We start from the raw sequence: 17,463 nt of genomic DNA on the forward strand, positions 1-17,463 counted from the left end.
TAAGGTGACATTTTGATTGTGAACATAAATGAATCAGCTGCATCCTACTTTATTTTAAGAGCAAAACATGAACCTTGTGGTTTTCAGTTGTTCCTTTGAGTTCATCGTGGAGAGCTGCAGCAGTGTGTCTGGGGCTGCTGTGTGCTCTCCTACTGGCTGGGATCATAGCACTGGGAGTCATCTGTGAGTGCTTTTACTTTAAAAAAAAAACGATATTAATTGTAATTATATATTTATATATTTGTAGATGACTGTAACACTAGGAATGATTCTCTCTCATTCCATAACAGTCACCAAAGTTAATGAAGACAAAACTATATGTTTGATTACCTTCAGAGGAGGCTGTGCAGTAAGTTTAATGACAATTTGAATTCATATTGTGACACCACGAGAGGCTGGGTGCTAGAGGGCAGACATGTCCCCCTCCAGTGCCTGAGGTCATGCGGGACTACAAATCCCAATGGTGGCCGCTGACCAAACTACAATCCCCAAGATGGGTGAGCATTAGCACACCTGAGGAGAATCAAGACATGATGCCACACAGGAGGGCTACATGGGCTCCAGAGAGGAGAGGCAAGAGAGGAGCAGTGAGAAGAGTAGATCTGTGGCCTGATAGCAGCACACTGGGGGGAAAGTAGAACCATTTAAAAGCCTTTTCCCCTATTTTTCAGTTGTTTATGGAGTAATATTTTTGTACCAAAGAACACTGAGTCAGAGTTACATATTTATTTTGTGGCAGCTGTGGATATTACGTAAAACGTATTTTCTTTTTGGAAACCTTGTGTTCTCCTTGGCAACCAAGTGACACTACTAACGCCTGACATACCGAGGAACAGCCTCTCATGATGTTTTTAGATTCACTTTTGGTGGGATTTCTGCTTGTATTATTTATGATAGAGATATGATAGAGATAGAGATAGTGTGTGTTTTGGAGACCTAGACTTTAGGTCGTAAATGAACTAGTACTGTCTAAACATGTTCTCTAACTGTTGTGTTAACAACGTCTCTACTGAGCAGAAAAACTGGACTGACAGCAGACAGGACTGTAGAGACAGAGGAGCAGACCTGGTGATCATAAACAGCCTAGAGGAACAGGTGAGAGATGGAGAGAGAGAGAGAGAGAGAGAGAGAGAGAGAGAGAGAGAGAGAGAGAGAGAGAGAGAGAGAGAGAGAGAGAGAGAGAGAGAGAGGGGGGGAGGGAGAGAGAGAGGGAGAGTAAGAACAACAGAAATGTACAGGATGAAGTCAAGTTCAACATCAAGGTAACAAAACTGCTCTTTAATCCTCCTCCATAACAGGTATTCCTGAATAATCTCACCAAGACAGTGTGGATCGGTCTGACTGACACAGTAACAGAAGGGATCTTTACCTGGGTGGACGGAACTCCACTGACCACACCCACGTTAGAGAACTACACTTTCTGTTGTCTCCTGACTCAAAACAAACCATTTGTAAATGTTATACATTTCAATATTTTAAATTTAATGACTTTGTCTGGGGCATTAGCCCAATCAAATCCCTCCAGACAGACTCAGCTAATCGCAGTAACATCAACATTAAACTATATGAGAAATATACAGTACTAACATATACAACTCTGATTCAGAAAGGTTTCTCATACTGTATGACCCAGATGTGGACCTCAGTGTGTGACTGTGTGTGTGTGTGTTGTTATTTAACCCTGTAGGTACTGGTTTGGCAACAACTCTGATCATTTCTTTTTCAACCCAAGCAGTGATGGTGAGAACTGTGCTGAGATATTATACATATTTCCTCCCACGACATGGAATGATAACATATGTGATAATAATAATTTCTGGGTCTGTGAGAAAGGGATCTAACATATCTACTGGGGTTTTCTATGCATAATTTATTTTCTATGCATTACATTTTTGAGCTACATTATTGTCTTGTCAATAACACCTGTCATAGCTGCATGATTGAAAGGATTATGATAATGAGCTTTCACTTCCTATAGCTAACATGAAGTACATGATGTAAGAATGAGTTACATAGGCTCAAACTGTTTATTACTGTCTAGTTATATTTACCACTCAGCTTGGTTTTCCTACTTAGAAAATACATTATTCCTGAAATAAAACAGTCCTTTGGTCATGTTGTCTTGACTCCTCATTGACCCTGCATCTCAGTGTGACTATGACATCAGCCGTGTACCAGACCCTGCTCAGTGACTCTGGGGCAGAGAGAGAGAGAGAGAGAGAGAGAGAGAGAGAGAGAGAGAGAGAGAGAGAGAGAGAGAGAGAGAGAGAGAGAGAGAGAGAGAGAGACAGAGACAGAGAGAGAGAGAGAGAGAGAGAGAGAGAGAGAGAGAGAGAGAGAGAGAGAGAGAGAGAGAGAGAGAGAGAGAGATGGAAAGTAAGAGACTGAGGACAACATAAATGTACAGGGTAAGGTCTAATTTGATCAAGGTAATAAAACTGCTCCTCAATCCTCCTCCATGACAGAAATTCCTCAATAACCTCAACAAGAGAGTGTGGATCGGTCTGACTGACACAGTAACAGAAGGGAACTTCATCTGGGTGGACGGAACTCCACTGACCACACCCACGTAAGAGAACTACTCTACAATTGACTCAAAACAAACATTTTTAAATGTTATACATATCAATATTGTAGCTTGACTGACTTTGTCTGGGGCATTAGAACCAGCAGCATCGCCCGATTAAATTCTTCCAGACAGACTCAACCAATCACATTGACATCAACATAAAGCTATATGAGAAATATACAGTACTAATATATACAACTCTGATACAGAATAACTTCTCGTACTGTATGACCCAGATGTGGACCTCAGTGTGTGACTGGTTGTGTGTTGTTATTTAATCCTGTAGGTACTGGTACGGCCCTCAGCCTAATAATTACCGTAACAAACAAGACAACGTTGATGAGGACTGTGCTGAGATATTCTATTTATTTACTTGGTGAAAATTGACCATCATATTTAATATCAGATACAACTCAAAGTAGCACAGACACAACAGACTAACAGGGCTACTGTAGCTTTGTTAGCCCCTTAACTAGACAGGCAATAGAATAAGTGGTGTACGTGTTATTTTACTTTAAAGTGTTCCTGATAGTGTACAGTAAATGATGCACGAGAGCTAACATATCAATGAAGATGTCTAACCAGTGACCTCCGCATTAATGATTAGACTAAATCTGTCTCATGCTACTTCAGGCACTCCTCAACTATGTTCCCATTGTTGCCTCTGCACACAAAGCATTCTGCTATTTGTTGTGTTTTGTTATCTTTTACACAACGGTAAAGGGGAATGCGATCATCAACAAGCCTAAGCTGCGCTGCTAGCTCAGGCTTTGGTTTGTCATGAGGAAATATGTCTGTAAAGACGAAGGCCTTGGATCCTTCGTAGTTCCGGAACAGCTCCTCCAGGGCTGGGAGGATGCTGTGTGTGCCGTCAGGAGCTGTGCAGGTCTGCACACACGGGGAGTTGTAGGTGTAGAACACCACGCAGCCATTGGAATATTTCTTCAGCAGTTGATTCATGGGCACCACCCCTTGCTTGTCTGGAATTCTCAGCAGGATGGACTCGGAGTGGATGTTAAACTTCCCTTTCTTCTTTGGGCGGGCGGCTATCAACTCTGCAGCTGTGTACAGTTTGTCTTCACTGCTCATGTCGTTCTTGACATTGTTTGCAGGATACTTTGTGAGGAAGTTGTTGTCAACATAGTCAGCACACTGATTTGAAGGAACGTTGATGGCAATGGCGTACTGGGAACCTGGATCATAGCTGAAAAAAGATGTAGAGCGGTGAGTAAGAGATGGGAAGAGCAATCCTGAGAGAGCGATAGAAATAAAGAGAGAGTGTTAAACAAATATTTACACACCTCAGTGGATAAACACCAACACACACACATGCCTGAAACCAGCTCTGAGGTCACCGAACTCCAGACCAGTCATTTTTTCAGATTCAAAAATGAAATTTGAAGCTAAATGCAACTGAATGAAAAATACACCGATTGAGAATTTCTCATCTGAGAGTCAGCTTGTTATTCAGTGTCTGACGCGTGTGCTTTGTGTTGCCATAACTTAGACTGACAGCAGTTCAAATTCTGGAGGCTCAGAAGCAGTAGGTGGATTGCTCGGAAACTATCAGCAGTGTATTCAGTACGACAAAAGCAATGACTGACATGACAGGATCTGTAAGAAACATTTGGAAATAGTAGCCTGGCACCAGTTATTATAGTTTTGATTTTCAAATCCTGGTTACGTCCCTGTGCGCGCACACACACCATAACACACATACACATACACACACACCCAAACACACACACATACACACACCCAAACACACACACACACCCAAACACGCATATTCACACTCTAAACTCTCCTGACAATCTTTCCAGACAAAATCCTTGATAACAAATTCCTTCAATAACATTGTTCCTTCCCTTCCACAGTTAGACTTGACAGTTAGAATCATACTGATCTGAAATATGCAAGCATTGATAGTCTGCTGCAGTCTATTGATAGATAGCATCCAGTCTGCAAAACTTACTTCTGGTTAAAGAATTGGATCACAGGGACCAGTGTATTTTGGTCCAGAGTCTTATTTTCAACATGGGAGACTCCAAAGGACAGCAGGAACAGCAGAGCAAACTTAGCCAACACATGGGCACAAACCTGTTCAGACAACACACACACATACACACACACACAGAGAGAGAAAAGAGAGACAGAAAACTAAACATTGTTAATTTTCATTGCAGTTTGAAGATCATTATTCACAGTTTTCAAAAAATGCAAAAAGAAGAGGAAAGAAGCAGTACTTGCCATGACTGAAAGATGCTTTAGTGGCGTTGAGTTCAGAGCTTTTTGTCTGTAGTTGAGCTGCACCTCCTCATGTATGTAAAGTAGGAGGCGAGAGTCTGGTGGAGTCAGATAGGCGGCTAAAGGAGGGCCAAGGTCACATCAGGAAATAGTGGAAGGAAGTGTTGTTCAATCAGGGACAAACAAGTTGTTAAGTGACCCTGCAGGTTTGCACAAAGTAGACTTAAAATAGTTGATAACTTAGTCTATTACTTAGTCAAATCAGTAAGCTAAATATCCCAATCAAACAATGGGAGGAATGCAGTCTTTTCATTTATGTGTGTTAAGTTTGTTAACAAAATAACAGATAACAAGCCCATAAAACAACCCTTAGTTTAGGGGTAAAAATAGAAAAAAAAGTAATACCACATTTGGCTTTGATTGCAAATGTGTCTGTAATTGTGATGTAAAAATAACTGACACACACACAAATGTAAGAAATAGCCTACATGTGACATGAAAATGTACAAATCATTACAACTAATATCTATGTGCCGCCCCACCATCAATACCAATTACATTATGTTTTTTTCTGTAGGCTATGTCACTTAACATGCTATCTAATCACTATACAGCTAAAATCTACATAGAATTCCATGCAATCTGTCAACATAAGAACACGGACATTACCGCTATCAATGGAAAATAGCGTATTACAGTGGATTAAACTTGGGCTGTACGTTATTTTCCGAGTTGGCTTTAGCTTCCTGCTGCAGTAATGTCTCATTAATGAAAAATGCACGCCAGCAGACACTGTTTGCTTCTGGGGCGTGTATGTACTTTTTGCATTCATTGAATTGTGGTTAATCTCTAAATCTGATTAATCTCTTACCGGTCTGTTAAACTAACAGCCATCCCAGAAGGTAAACACACACCGTAGTAACTGGATCCTGGTTACAGTTTGTTGTTCGTGTCAAACAAGTTGTGAATTAGTTGTAACATTAAAACAGGAGATCATGACTTACTCTGTGCTCAAAGTGATGCTTGAGCTCCAGTGGTTTGCTCTGTGGATGAACGAAACTTTCTGAAGACGTTGTAGCAGAATCACGTCAACAATTCCAGGATATGCTTTTTTTCATTGGTGTTTGCGTTAAATCTTACACAGATACAATAGTGCTATTTTCTGATTGGCTATTGTGTAGCCCTTTTCTTTTTGATTGACTGATAAGTGGCAGGGGAGTCTCCAGGGGAGACGCGCTTGATTCCTGCCGGTTCCATAGTGAGAGCGGCGCGGCCAGAGACATTTTGGGCGGCGACGCGGTGCGGCATATTAAACATAAGTTTTCCGCGTGAGAAATACAACGTGTGGCGGGAGTGCGTGACAAAAGACCGAAATGAGTGACTGTCACGAATGCGTGACACTTGAGAGCCCTGTGTTATCACTTCAACGTAAAAATGAAAGTAAAACTATTCAGCTAGCGCAATTGCGGTACCGCCCTATTACAGTCATTTACAGGTTACTGAGACTGATAAATCAATCCGTGCATTCACGTCTAGTTTATTGAGAGCCTATGATGTTGCCAATATATTTTGGGAATGGAGCTGGACCAAGGCAGTAACGAGCGGCATCAGTTAGTGAGAGACTACGGTCCAAGTAGTTTATTCCGTCCTCTGAGAGCATTGTATAGGTTTCTGCTGTTGAACATTTTAATGCTTAAAGGCATTTACATTTAGTCATTTAGCAGACGCTCTTATCCAGAGCGACTTACAAAGGCCAAGCATATCAATGCATTCATGCAAGAACCACAAAATAATAACTCACAATATGTATGTGCATTATATTCATTTTGGGTCTCGGTTCTTATGCAGTCAACAACAGAAACAGAAAGGCTGATTTTGTTTATCATGCGGAAACTCAAAGGCTTAGTTATTGTGGGGGAATGTCCCTGTACTTACTGTAAGTCGCTCTGGAGCGTCTGCTAATGACTACATGTAAATGTAAATTGTAAATTCAATTAGTAGGCTACGCGATAGTTAATCCGCAATAAAACGGCATTTTAATTATGCAGAAACTTGCAGGCCAAGTTATTTTAAGTTAGTAGTTAAAAGTTAGTTAGTAACGTACGTGAATCCGCTCACCAATAGCAACCTTCTCAGTAAAGTTTGTTTTTCAGTAAGAAGAACAATTACCACCATCAAGTAATTATACTTTTTTCTTCATCGCATTTTATATTATCAGTCACTGAGCTACTCTACCTACCTGTCTCCTTTCTTTTGAAATCTTCTGTTGCGAGCCTTCAGTAACCTCTCCGAAAGATTGCCCATAATAAAGCCTCGAAAAAGTTATTTATGTGACTTTATGGGCGTCTTCAAGCATGCGCAATGACTCATGGATCTTTTCCAGTTGTTATGAATACGTTTGGCTACTGTTTCTACAGAAAGTCACGTGATTTAGGAGAAGCGACCCAAATTCCCAGAAAATCTTAATGTGTGTGTGTGTGTGTGTTTGTGTATGTGTGTATATGTGTGTTTGTGTGTGGGTGTGGGCATCACTGTTCCTTATAAGAAATTGTTTTTACCACTAATTGTTAAGGTTGTTGATATTTGAGCTCAACAGACAATTATTTACATACTTCCCTTCCATGCTCCAAAAGCAATGAGTGAATTGGCTGGAATAGTGTGTGGCTCGGTCTGAGCCATTCTGTTTGTTTCCCAAACAGTTTTTAGAGTGCACACACAGAATGGACAAGTAGAGGACTATGAGGAGCAATTTGCTTTACATATATTATGCTAGGGGGTCCCCAGAAAGAAAGAAAACAAATTGTTTTGACTATAATTCCAACCATAAGTAACAGAATGTATGACTGAATTTTTGTAATAAAACATCTACACATGGACACTCAACCACATACACATTTACTCGCCCCCCCCCCCCCCACCCACCCCACACACACACACATACACTCCCATCTAAATAATAAAATAATAAAAATCAAAGCTTTTTCACTAATACGTTGTTGTATTGTTGTGTACCCAAGGGTCAAACATTTACAACCTGGTACGGTTACATTACTGTGAATATCTTAAAATAAATAACTATTCTGTGTTACAATGATGTTGTCATACAGAGTGTCAAGATGGATGGAAGAGAATTGGCTGCAGCTGTTACTAAGTCTCTACTGAGAAGAAAACCTGGTCTGCCTGGTCAGAGAGAGAGAGAGAGAGAGAGAGAAAGAGAGAGAGAGAGAGAGAGAGAGAGAGAGAGAAAGAGAGAGAGAGAGAGAGGGAGGGAGGGAGAGGGGGAGAGTCTGAGAACCACATAAATGTTCAGGATGAAGTCAAGTTCAAGATAATGGTAATAAAACTAGTCCTTAATCCTCCTCCATGACAGGAATTCCTCAATAAACAAGCGGAGCTGGTTCATGAAGGAGGACGTGAGACATAGCGCGCCACTAGCAACGCGTTATTTTATGCGCAGGGCACTCCCTCCTAATAGGGCGGGGTATATAAGGGATTCCCGGCATATGCATCGCTAGTGCGACATAGACTTCAGTCTTCCTGCTGGTATGTCGTGTCTTTCCGGGTCTGATTTGGAGGAGTTCCATGGGGAGTCATTGGTCAACGACGGACCTTGTGAGGAAGCGGGGATCCCTCCAGCCGGAGGTTTCAAACCCTGTCGGAGTTCTCGTCTGGCGGTGAGGCAGCCGGTCCCGATCGAGGAATGGCCCGTTCCTCGACTCCTTTGCGGATACTACGAGAAGGGCCTTAGTCCACCTGTCGGTCTGTCCCATGAGGAGTGATACCTCAATTTCATGGACGCGTGTGAGGAGGATGCCGGGGTTTCCGTTCCCCGCAAAGCGCTGGGGAAGAGCAAGCGGGGTTCCGCTGCGGGTGCTGGCCTGGCCAAGAAGCCCAGAGCGGGGTCCGCAGGAGGCTCGGTCGTACCGCCGCCCGACCCCGTGCAGTTTCCTGCTCCCGTGACGAGGCCCGATCCCGTGCTGGCGGCACTGATAGATCTGCGGAGCACACTCACCGGCATGGATGCCCGTCTCCAGCACCTCGAGGGAGCCAGGGCCTTGGGTGCGGCTCCCGTAGCCGCGGCTGCGGGCGTGCTTACTGCGGTGCAGGAGATCCGGCCCTCGTACGTCTTGGCCAGCGCGGTGCCAGCCGCTGCCTCTGGGGCCTCCTTTCTGCCTCCGTCGGCCGCCGTTCCGGCGAGTCTCCGCGACCAGATCCTTTCAGGTAAGGATGTGAACCTGGTGAAGATCTTGCTGTGTGGGCCTGACTCAGTCGAAAGCCGCATGGTAGAGTGCGGTAACGTGGCTGTGTTTTTGCGGGACGCCGATCCCCGTCTGACTAAGACGCTCACAATGTCGGAATTCGTCGTGGCTTTTGGGGTTTTCCGTGACGTCATGTGCGAGGGGTTCCCCGGGAGGCGTGTCGAACTGGACACGTATCTGGCCATCATAGCTGACCTGTCGCTCACCTACGGGGGAACGCTGTTCTATGAATATCACAAGGGTTTCTCTGCCAAGGCAGCCCTCTACGTTCAGCGTTTTAATCTACGTCTGGACTGGTCCGTGCTAGATCTCGAGCTGGTTAGCCGCACATTCACCGGGGTTCGTCCCTTGTCGTGTGTGGTGTGTGGGTCTTTCTCCCATCCTACTGGGCTTTGCCCTCTCACGGTGCCGTCTAAAATGGGGGAACCTTCCCGTGACGCGAAGCCTGGGTCCAGCGGCATGGAGCGTCGCTCCTCCAGACGCCAGTCAGTGCTCGGACGCCCATCCGAGGTCGACCTGCCCGCGTCGGTTCCGACCGGCGGGCAAGGGCATGAAATAAATAACCATCCTTCTACCCCTGTTGACATTGGTCGTCTATCTGACGTTTTGAGTGGTCACCTCAACCGATGTTTTGTGAAGTACCTCCTCACTGGGTTGCGGGAAGGGTTTATGGTTGGGGTGGAATGTGTGCCCACTGTAACTCATGTGTGTACTAATTTGCAATCGGCGCTCAGGGAGCCCGACGTGGTAGATGCGTTACTCGCTAAAGAGATCGGCAAGGGGTATTTGCTGGGGCCGTTCGCGGAGTCGCCGTTTCCCGTGTTTCGCGTGAGTCCCATTGGCGTGGCTACTCGCAAATATTCTGGGAAGAAACGGCTGATCGTTGACCTGTCGGCTCCGCACGATACTCGGGTCCCTAGCATTAACAGCCTGATTCCTTCGGAGGCGTTTTCTCTGTATTACACTACCATCGATCACGCGATTCGGTTGATCAAACAGGCAGGCGTGGGCGCCTGGCTCGGGAAGGCCGATATCACCGACGCGTTCAAGGTGATGCCCCTTCACCCGTCGCAGTGGCACCTGTTCGGCGTTAAATGGCGGTCGCAGATGTATTTTTACGCTCGCCTGGCTTTTGGCTGCCGCAGCAGCCAGCGCATTTTTGACACTCTGGCCGAAGCTCTGTGTTGGGTTTTGCTGAATGTGCACAGGTTGCCATTTGTCCTGCACCTGCTGGACGACTTCTTGGTGGTGGATTTTCCCTCCTCGCCGCCGGCTCGGTGCATCTCGGTGGTGAAGGCCACATTCGATCATTTGGGCGTGCCGCTCTCGGAGGAGAAGACGCAGGGGCCTCTCACGTCCATCGAGTTTTTGGGCATTCAGCTGGACAGCCTGTTGATGCGTGCGTCTCTCCCGGCGGAGAAGCTCGAGCGGGTGCGCGCTGTTCTGGCGGCGGCGGCTGCGTCGGTTTCATTGACTAAACGGGATCTTTTGTCGTTGCTCGGGCACCTGAATTTTGCTATGCGCATCATTCCCCACGGTCGGTCGTTCGTCTCCCGTCTACTCGTCGTGGCTAAGTCTGTTCCGGCGCTGCACGACGTCGTGCGTTTGGATGAGGGTTGCCAGTCCGATTTGCGTTTTTGGGCCGTGCTTTGCGAGCATTGGAACGGTTTGTCGTTTTTTTACAACGACGAGGTGGAGACGTCCAGCGCCTTGGCGTTCTACACCGATGCGGCGTTGTCCATTGGGTTTGGGGGTTTTTTCGCGAACGAGTGGTTCAGCGAGTCGTGGCCCGTTGAACTGGAGTTTCTGGCGCGCGATTGCAAATCCACAGCATTGTACGAACTGTATCCTATTGTCGTAGCGTGTCTTTTGTGGGGTAAACACTGGTGTAGGAAGAGGATTGTGGTGTTCTGTGATAACGAGGGCACGGTGAACATCATCAACAAGGGTAGATCTTCCGTTGCATTGATGAACAAATTAGTGAGGCGTCTGACCTGGACATGCATCACAGGCAATTTCGTGTTGCGGGCCGCATACATTCCTGGGTTCCTGAACAATGTGGCTGATGCTCTGTCACGTTTTCAATTTCAGGAGTTCCGGGCACTATGTCCGGAGGCAGAGCCGGGCGGCCTGGTGTGCCCAGCGTTTCAGGAGACACTGTTAGATTAGACAGGTCACTAGAAGGCTACATGACGGTCGCTGCTCGATACATGCGAGCAGGCTTAGGCAAGGGCACATTAAAATCCTACGATTGTGCTTGGTTGTATTACTGTTCCTTCTGCCGCGCACTCGATACACCCCCTCACCCGGTGAGCCTGCTCGTCATATGCGCATACATCGTTCACTGCTTCTTCTCCCGGAAGCTCCAGCCGTCGACAATCAAGGCAGCGGTGGCCGGCATTCAGTTCCATCTCAGATGTCTGGAACCTTCTGTGCAGAGCCTATTGGGGAACCCGTCGGTTCGGCTATTATTCAACGGGCTGCGGAAGAGCGACCGCAAGGCAATGACAGGCGACTTCCCATAACCCTTCCTATACTTCAGCACTTGGTGTCAGCGTTGCGGGCGGGGTGTTTTAACGTTCCCACTGATGTCATGCTAGAAGCTGTGTGTCTCATGGCTTTTTATGGGTTCATGCGGTGCGACGAATTCACTTGTCAGTCAAGCACATTTGAAACCACGCACGATCTCACCCTCAGCGATTTAACCATGGATACGGGTATGTACACAGTGGTGTTGAAACACAGCAAGGGTGTGAAGGCCGGTGTGAGTACTCCTGTCATCGTATCGCGGAATAACTCAGCTTTCTGTCCCCTCTCCTCCATGGCGAAATATCTCCGATGGCGTTCGTCCACGGCAACGAGCGAGCCCCTGTTCGTCACCGATGCTGGGAAAGCCATGACCCGTTACTGGTTCACTGGGAGGCTCGGAATCCTGTGCCGGCGCTGTGGTCTGGACCCCAAGCTGTACACGGCGCACTCGTTCCGGATTGGTGCGGCTACGTCAGCGTCTCAAGTGGTCTCAGCCTCGACGCTGAAAGTCATGGGTCGTTGGTCATCTGCAAGTGTTCAACGTTACATCAGACTGAATGCCACTGATGTTCTGGAAGGCCAGAGGAGAATGGCTTCCACTCTCCCTACCTCCCTATAACATGCTTTCACGTGTGTATTGCATTTCGTTCACTAATACCATGTGTATGTGCATATTAACCATAATAAATGTCGTCAGGTGGCTGGCCGGGCGCGGGTATGCAGCAGCACGTAACAGGCGACAAGCCACCATCAACGTTGGTAAATCGAGGCCGTGCCTCAGTTGGGAATACGAGGTGTGGCTCAGTTGGTAAGTAGAGGCCGTGCCTCAGTTGGTATGTCGAGGCAGTGCCTCAGTTGGTATGACGAGGCAGTGCCTCAGTTGGTATGACGAGGCAGTGCCTCAGTTGGTATGTCGAAGGCCGTGCCTCAGTTGGTATGCCGAGGCGTGCCTCAGTTGGTATGCCGAGGCGTGCCTCAATTGGTATGCCGAGGCAGTGCCTCCGTTGGTATGTTCGAGGCAGTGCCTCAGTTGGGTTCACGAGGCAGTGCCTCAGTTGGTATGTCGAGGCAGTGCCTCAGTTGGTATGACGAGGCGGTGCCTCAGTTGGTATGTTCGAGGCAGGGCCTCAGTTGGTATGACGAGGCGGTGCCTCAGTTGGTATGTGAGGCAGTGCCTCAGATGGTACCACTTCAATCGATTCATTTCGGTCACGAGATGCATCGGGGCACCAGGGCGCTGGGATTCAATGCTGAGGTATGTATGGGTAACATGACGCCCATCTCATTCTTTTGCAGGGGCACCAACTATACACAGGAGTCTCTTCGTGGTCTCATTTGGCATGTGGTTTTGTGTTGGGGAATGCGTCGCCGCTCTCTGCTCGGAGGTCGAGACGGTGTCTCGTCGGATGCGGCAGGGAGCAGATGCGAGCAGAACCACAATGCCAAATCCAATCAAATGTACAATCGTGTTTGTATAGTGGGAAATAAAGTATTCGTAAAGTCATACTGAGTCCTCCTGCCTGAAACAAGCGGAGCTGGTTCATGAAGGAGGACGTGAGACATAGCGCGCCACTAGCAACGCGTCATTTTATGCGCAGGGCACTCCCTCCTAATAGGGCGGGGTATATAAGGGATTCCCGGCATATGCATCGCTAGTGCGACATAGACTTCAGTCTTCCTGCTGCCTCCGCCTCCCCGGCCTCCACCCTTGGTTCTGTTTTCTGTTTCCTGTTTCAGGGGTAATGCTTCGCCGCTCTCTGCTCGGAGGTCGAGACGGTGTCTCGTCGGATGCGGCAGGGAGCCGATGCGAGCAGAACCACAATGCCAAATCAAATCAAATGTACAATCGTGTTTGTGAGGTGCCCTGTGCCCTGTGTCACCACTCATCAGAGTGGTGCAGGCTGGCAGCTGGAGAAACATGAAGCCTCAGCTTACATACTGAGACCTAAACAAGCCCACAGACCACTGTGATGGCAGTAGAGTGTATCAGAGATTAAAGCACGTGACTCTACCTGGCTGGAGAACGGAGAGGACTCGCATGCCTGCGTATGAAGCTCTCGTAGAACTCCCTGCTCAAGCTCTCTGAGCCTGTGGTAGGCCTTCACCTTCCACATCTGTGTGGACAAGAGCAGGCTGGCTTCAGCATGAGCAATACAGCTTTGACTTTGCTCATGAATTGCTCATTTTCAAAGAGAAAATGACTATTTTGAATGTGTCTTCATATCTGTAGTTAGTTAGTTAGCTTGTCAGTTGGTTAGTTAGTCAGTTAGTTAATGAAAGGTAATCTGTTCCTCACCAACTCCATGAAGTGGAGAGGGTTCCCTTCCACCATTTCCTGAAATCTAAACAACACACTGAATTTATTATCAGCACGTTAAGATGTACGAAAGAGAGAGAGAGAGAGTGTGAATGACTGTGTGTCAGTGTGTGTGTGTGAGAGTTTGTTTGTGAGTGTAATAGTCAATCATTCTACCAAGTGGTGAAGGTGATCAGTGTGACTACCCACCTGTTCAGGAAGGCGGTCCTGGCATTAGACAGGATCCATCCCCTCATGAGGTGGATACTGATGTCAGAGGGGATCCCCCCCTGCTCCTGAAGACTCAGGAACTCCCCGATGAGCTGGCGCTGGAGACAGACCAATTATTAGCGGTGAAACCTCTGAGCTGAGACACACACCTCATCTGATTGGCTACTGTAGGTGCAGGCCAGTTGTATGGTGTGGTGAGTGTTGGGCCTACCTGCTCATCAAGGTAGGACTGCACCCAGAGGAGAGTGTGGTTGGACATGGAGTCCATGATCACTCTGAGGGAACATGGATACCACAGGAAATGGATTAGAACCAGGAGGATATGGAGGTTACTTGGATACTGCTGACCTTTACCAAGCAAAACAGCTCAACAGAGATGTGTTCACCACTCTCCAATCACATTTATAAAATCATCAACTTCTTCAATGAGTAGAATCGACTCTTTACAAATATTTAAATACAATTAAAGTGCATACCTTGGAAGGATCTTTGAAGTAGAATATTGATATGAAATCAATAGGAGTGTGCAAGAATGCAACAGGACGACGAGAGCTATACAAACAGTAGTAAATATGCAGGAGTATATCGCTGGTGTGTATCGCAGGTGACTGACACGATTGACTCATTTGACCAGACTTTCCTGACTGTGTTCTAATTCTACAGTATGACATCACAATAGGTTGCTAAGAAATCCGTTGTGTTTACAATGTGCTCCTTTTCGGGTAACACTTTACAGTAACATTACATGCATTAAAACTTGCATTAATACTCACTTATATATAAACTAACGATGCATGCTAATCACAAACTAATGAAGAGCAAACCTTAACTATGGGTTCATGTGAGAATGATGGCCATCTTCATCAAATCCTTTTATTGTCACTCAACCATATACTGCCGTTCCAGGCAACATAGCAGTATAACAATTACCTTAGATTATCATTTACACTCAACGCAAGTTACACATCTGTTAGACAACACAATGTACAAAATACAGGAGATAAACAAAAGTGGCGTGGTGACATGTAGCTGTCGGTTTATAGTCATTTGCCACTATGTTATTAGAGCAGTATAGAATGTGAACTCAGCCTGAGGCTGATAAATACGGTGCAGATATACAGTATATAGGTATGTATCGTGAGCGATCAAGAGTTCAGAAGTTTGATTGCTTGGAGAAAGAAAGTGTTATTTACATTTACATTTATTCATTTAGCAGACGCTTTTATCCAAAGCGACTTCCAAGAGAGAGCTTTACAAAAGAGCATAGGTCACTGATCATAACAACGAGATAGCCCCAAAACATTGCGAGTAGCCAAACATGAAGCATACATTGTGAAAAGCAAATAAGTGCCAATGGGGAGAACCATAAGAGGATGTAATTAAACAAGTTACAAATTAAACAACATGAACCTTAAAAGTGCAAGAGTGTACCTGTAGAAAAAATCAAGCAACAATAATATCATATAATTCACAGCGAGTACAAGAAGTCAAATCAGTTACAACTAACCAACAAGAGCAACAAGTCCCTCAGTAAGAGTCATTGTGTTCCTGAAGGAAGCTAACATCAGGTCCAGCAAATCATTCCTAAGTACCGCTGTACTCCCGGAACAAGTGTGTCTTAAGCCTTTTCTTGAAGGTGGGGAGACAGTCAGTGTCTCTGATGGAGGTGAGGAGGTGATTCCACCATTGGGGGGCCAGACAGGAGAAGAGCTTGGGTTGGGAGCGGGCGCTCTTGAGAGGTGGGACCACCAGACGGTTGTCAGAAGACGACCGTAGGTGGCGGGTGGGGGTGTAAGGCTGGAGAAGAGACTTGATGTAGTCGGGAGCAGTCCCGTTCACTGCTTGGAAGATCAGTACCAGGGTCTTGAATCTGATACGGGCCATGATGGGAAGCCAGTGGAGGGAGATGAGGAGCGGTGTAACATGGGAGCGTCTGGGTAGATTGAAGACCAGGCGGGCCGCTGCGTTCTGAATCCTCTGGAGAGGGCCTGTCGCGCATGCTGGGAGACCGGTCATGTAATCGGCTGGTGCGGGTCCTGATGCTGCGATACCGCCAACCTGATGCTATACTATTTCTGCAGTGACAGAAGCCCATGGCTCGGGTGGCTGGAGTCTCTTATGATCCTCCAAACTTTTTCCACACACCGCCTGGTATAGATGTCCTGAGGGGAGGGAAGTTCACATCCAATGATGTAAGGCCGGAGACGCTTGTGTTTGTCCCTGGTTCATTGTGTAACGTACTGTAGCATTGCTAGTCATATGTTGAGAGGTAAGGGTCAAGATGTGGTCTAATTGGTTGTTCTTGGGTATAAAGGGAATTGTGAAGCATTGCTCTGTGGATTCTTCATCTCCTGAGACCTTCTCCTCGGCTCTTGCTTGTCCTACTCCTCCTTCCTCACATCTGGCTTTACCGTTACTCCTACAAACAAATGCTTTGTAAGTAAAATGTTTCGACTTTTAATTGACAGTATTGACAACACATATTAAGAAAGGTGCCTTTACTCGAAATATCGTCTCAGTTTTCAATTTGAAGCAGTAAATCTAACACTGTAGAATATCTCCCATGGAGCCCCTCTGGCCATGCTTAGGCTAAAGATGGATGACAATGATGACGATACATGTATTATTCACCCCAGATGAGCCGTATTTGAAAGGACCCGCTGACTATTCTTGCTCTAATTGAACCCATAAACTCAAATAACTATAATGCCATTGGTATTGGCATCATTAGGTTAATGTTAATACACTGTTCAGTTTCCCCTCTTCCTTTAAACCATAAGGGAATAGTTGTGGTTGTTTGGCCAATAATGAAACCCCCTACATTGATGTGTCACCATGGCAGTTCGCACAACCCTTTGCAGGGCTTTGTAGTTGAGGGCAGAGCTGTTCCTGTACCAGGCAGTGATGCAGCCAGTCAGGATGCTCTCCACAGTGCTGGTGTAGAACCGTGTGAAGATGTGACGATTCATTCCTCCGCCGTCTCAGGAAGAAGAGGAGCTGGTGTGCCTTCTTCACAATGGCCTCGGTGTGAACGGACCTTGGCCGGGTTTCCCAGATTCGATCGTTCTTAAGGACTTAAGAAGGCTCTTAAGAAGGATTCGGCTAAGAAGGAGCGCTAAGATAGGGGTGTTTCCCAGACGCTTAACTGCCTTCTTAAGATCCCGCCAAAGAAGCTTCTTAAGAAGCTCTTAGAGGGAGCTGCCCACCGCTGTGGTGCTGAAACTAAGTCAATCGATGCCAGGCAAATCGATCACCCACTACTTTATCAGCGCATAAATCACAAACAACACCCTGTTTCTCTTCTTTTTTTAAAATAAACTTATTTTCCTTTT

At 46.4% G+C, this 17,463-nt stretch overlaps 1 protein-coding gene across 4 annotated transcripts; it reads right to left on the bottom strand.

The window, feature by feature from the left end:
- Positions 1 to 2,913: 2,913 nt before the first annotated feature.
- On the bottom strand, positions 2,914 to 7,129 carry LOC134009427 (uncharacterized). Of its 4 annotated transcripts, none has more exons than XM_062448990.1 (5): positions 7,056 to 7,129; positions 5,821 to 5,859; positions 4,820 to 4,935; positions 4,545 to 4,669; positions 2,914 to 3,773 (listed from the first exon to the last, which is right to left on the bottom strand). In XM_062448990.1, exons 3-5 carry the CDS (start codon positions 4,820 to 4,822, stop codon positions 3,194 to 3,196), a joined length of 708 nt encoding a protein of 235 aa, XP_062304974.1. In that variant the 5' UTR covers positions 4,823 to 4,935; positions 5,821 to 5,859; positions 7,056 to 7,129; the 3' UTR covers positions 2,914 to 3,193. The 4 variants fall into 4 exon arrangements, with proteins under 4 accessions (XP_062304974.1, XP_062305036.1, XP_062305195.1 ...); XM_062449052.1 differs by having other exon boundaries at positions 5,821 to 5,879; positions 7,056 to 7,074; XM_062449211.1 differs by lacking the exon at positions 5,821 to 5,859 and having other exon boundaries at positions 7,056 to 7,102.
- Positions 7,130 to 17,463: the final 10,334 nt, after the last annotated feature.

The sequence above is a fragment of the Osmerus eperlanus genome, chromosome 1, assembly GCF_963692335.1.
Source record: "Osmerus eperlanus chromosome 1, fOsmEpe2.1, whole genome shotgun sequence".
NCBI lineage: Eukaryota > Metazoa > Chordata > Actinopteri > Osmeriformes > Osmeridae > Osmerus > Osmerus eperlanus.

Bases quoted from the DNA above. Each gene is read 5' to 3' on its own strand.
- LOC134009427 (XM_062448990.1), bottom strand. The intron at 3,774-4,544 runs GTAAGTTTTGCA...ATCTTTTTTCAG, and splicing joins ATCCAATTCTTTAACCAGAA to CTATGATCCAGGTTCCCAGT.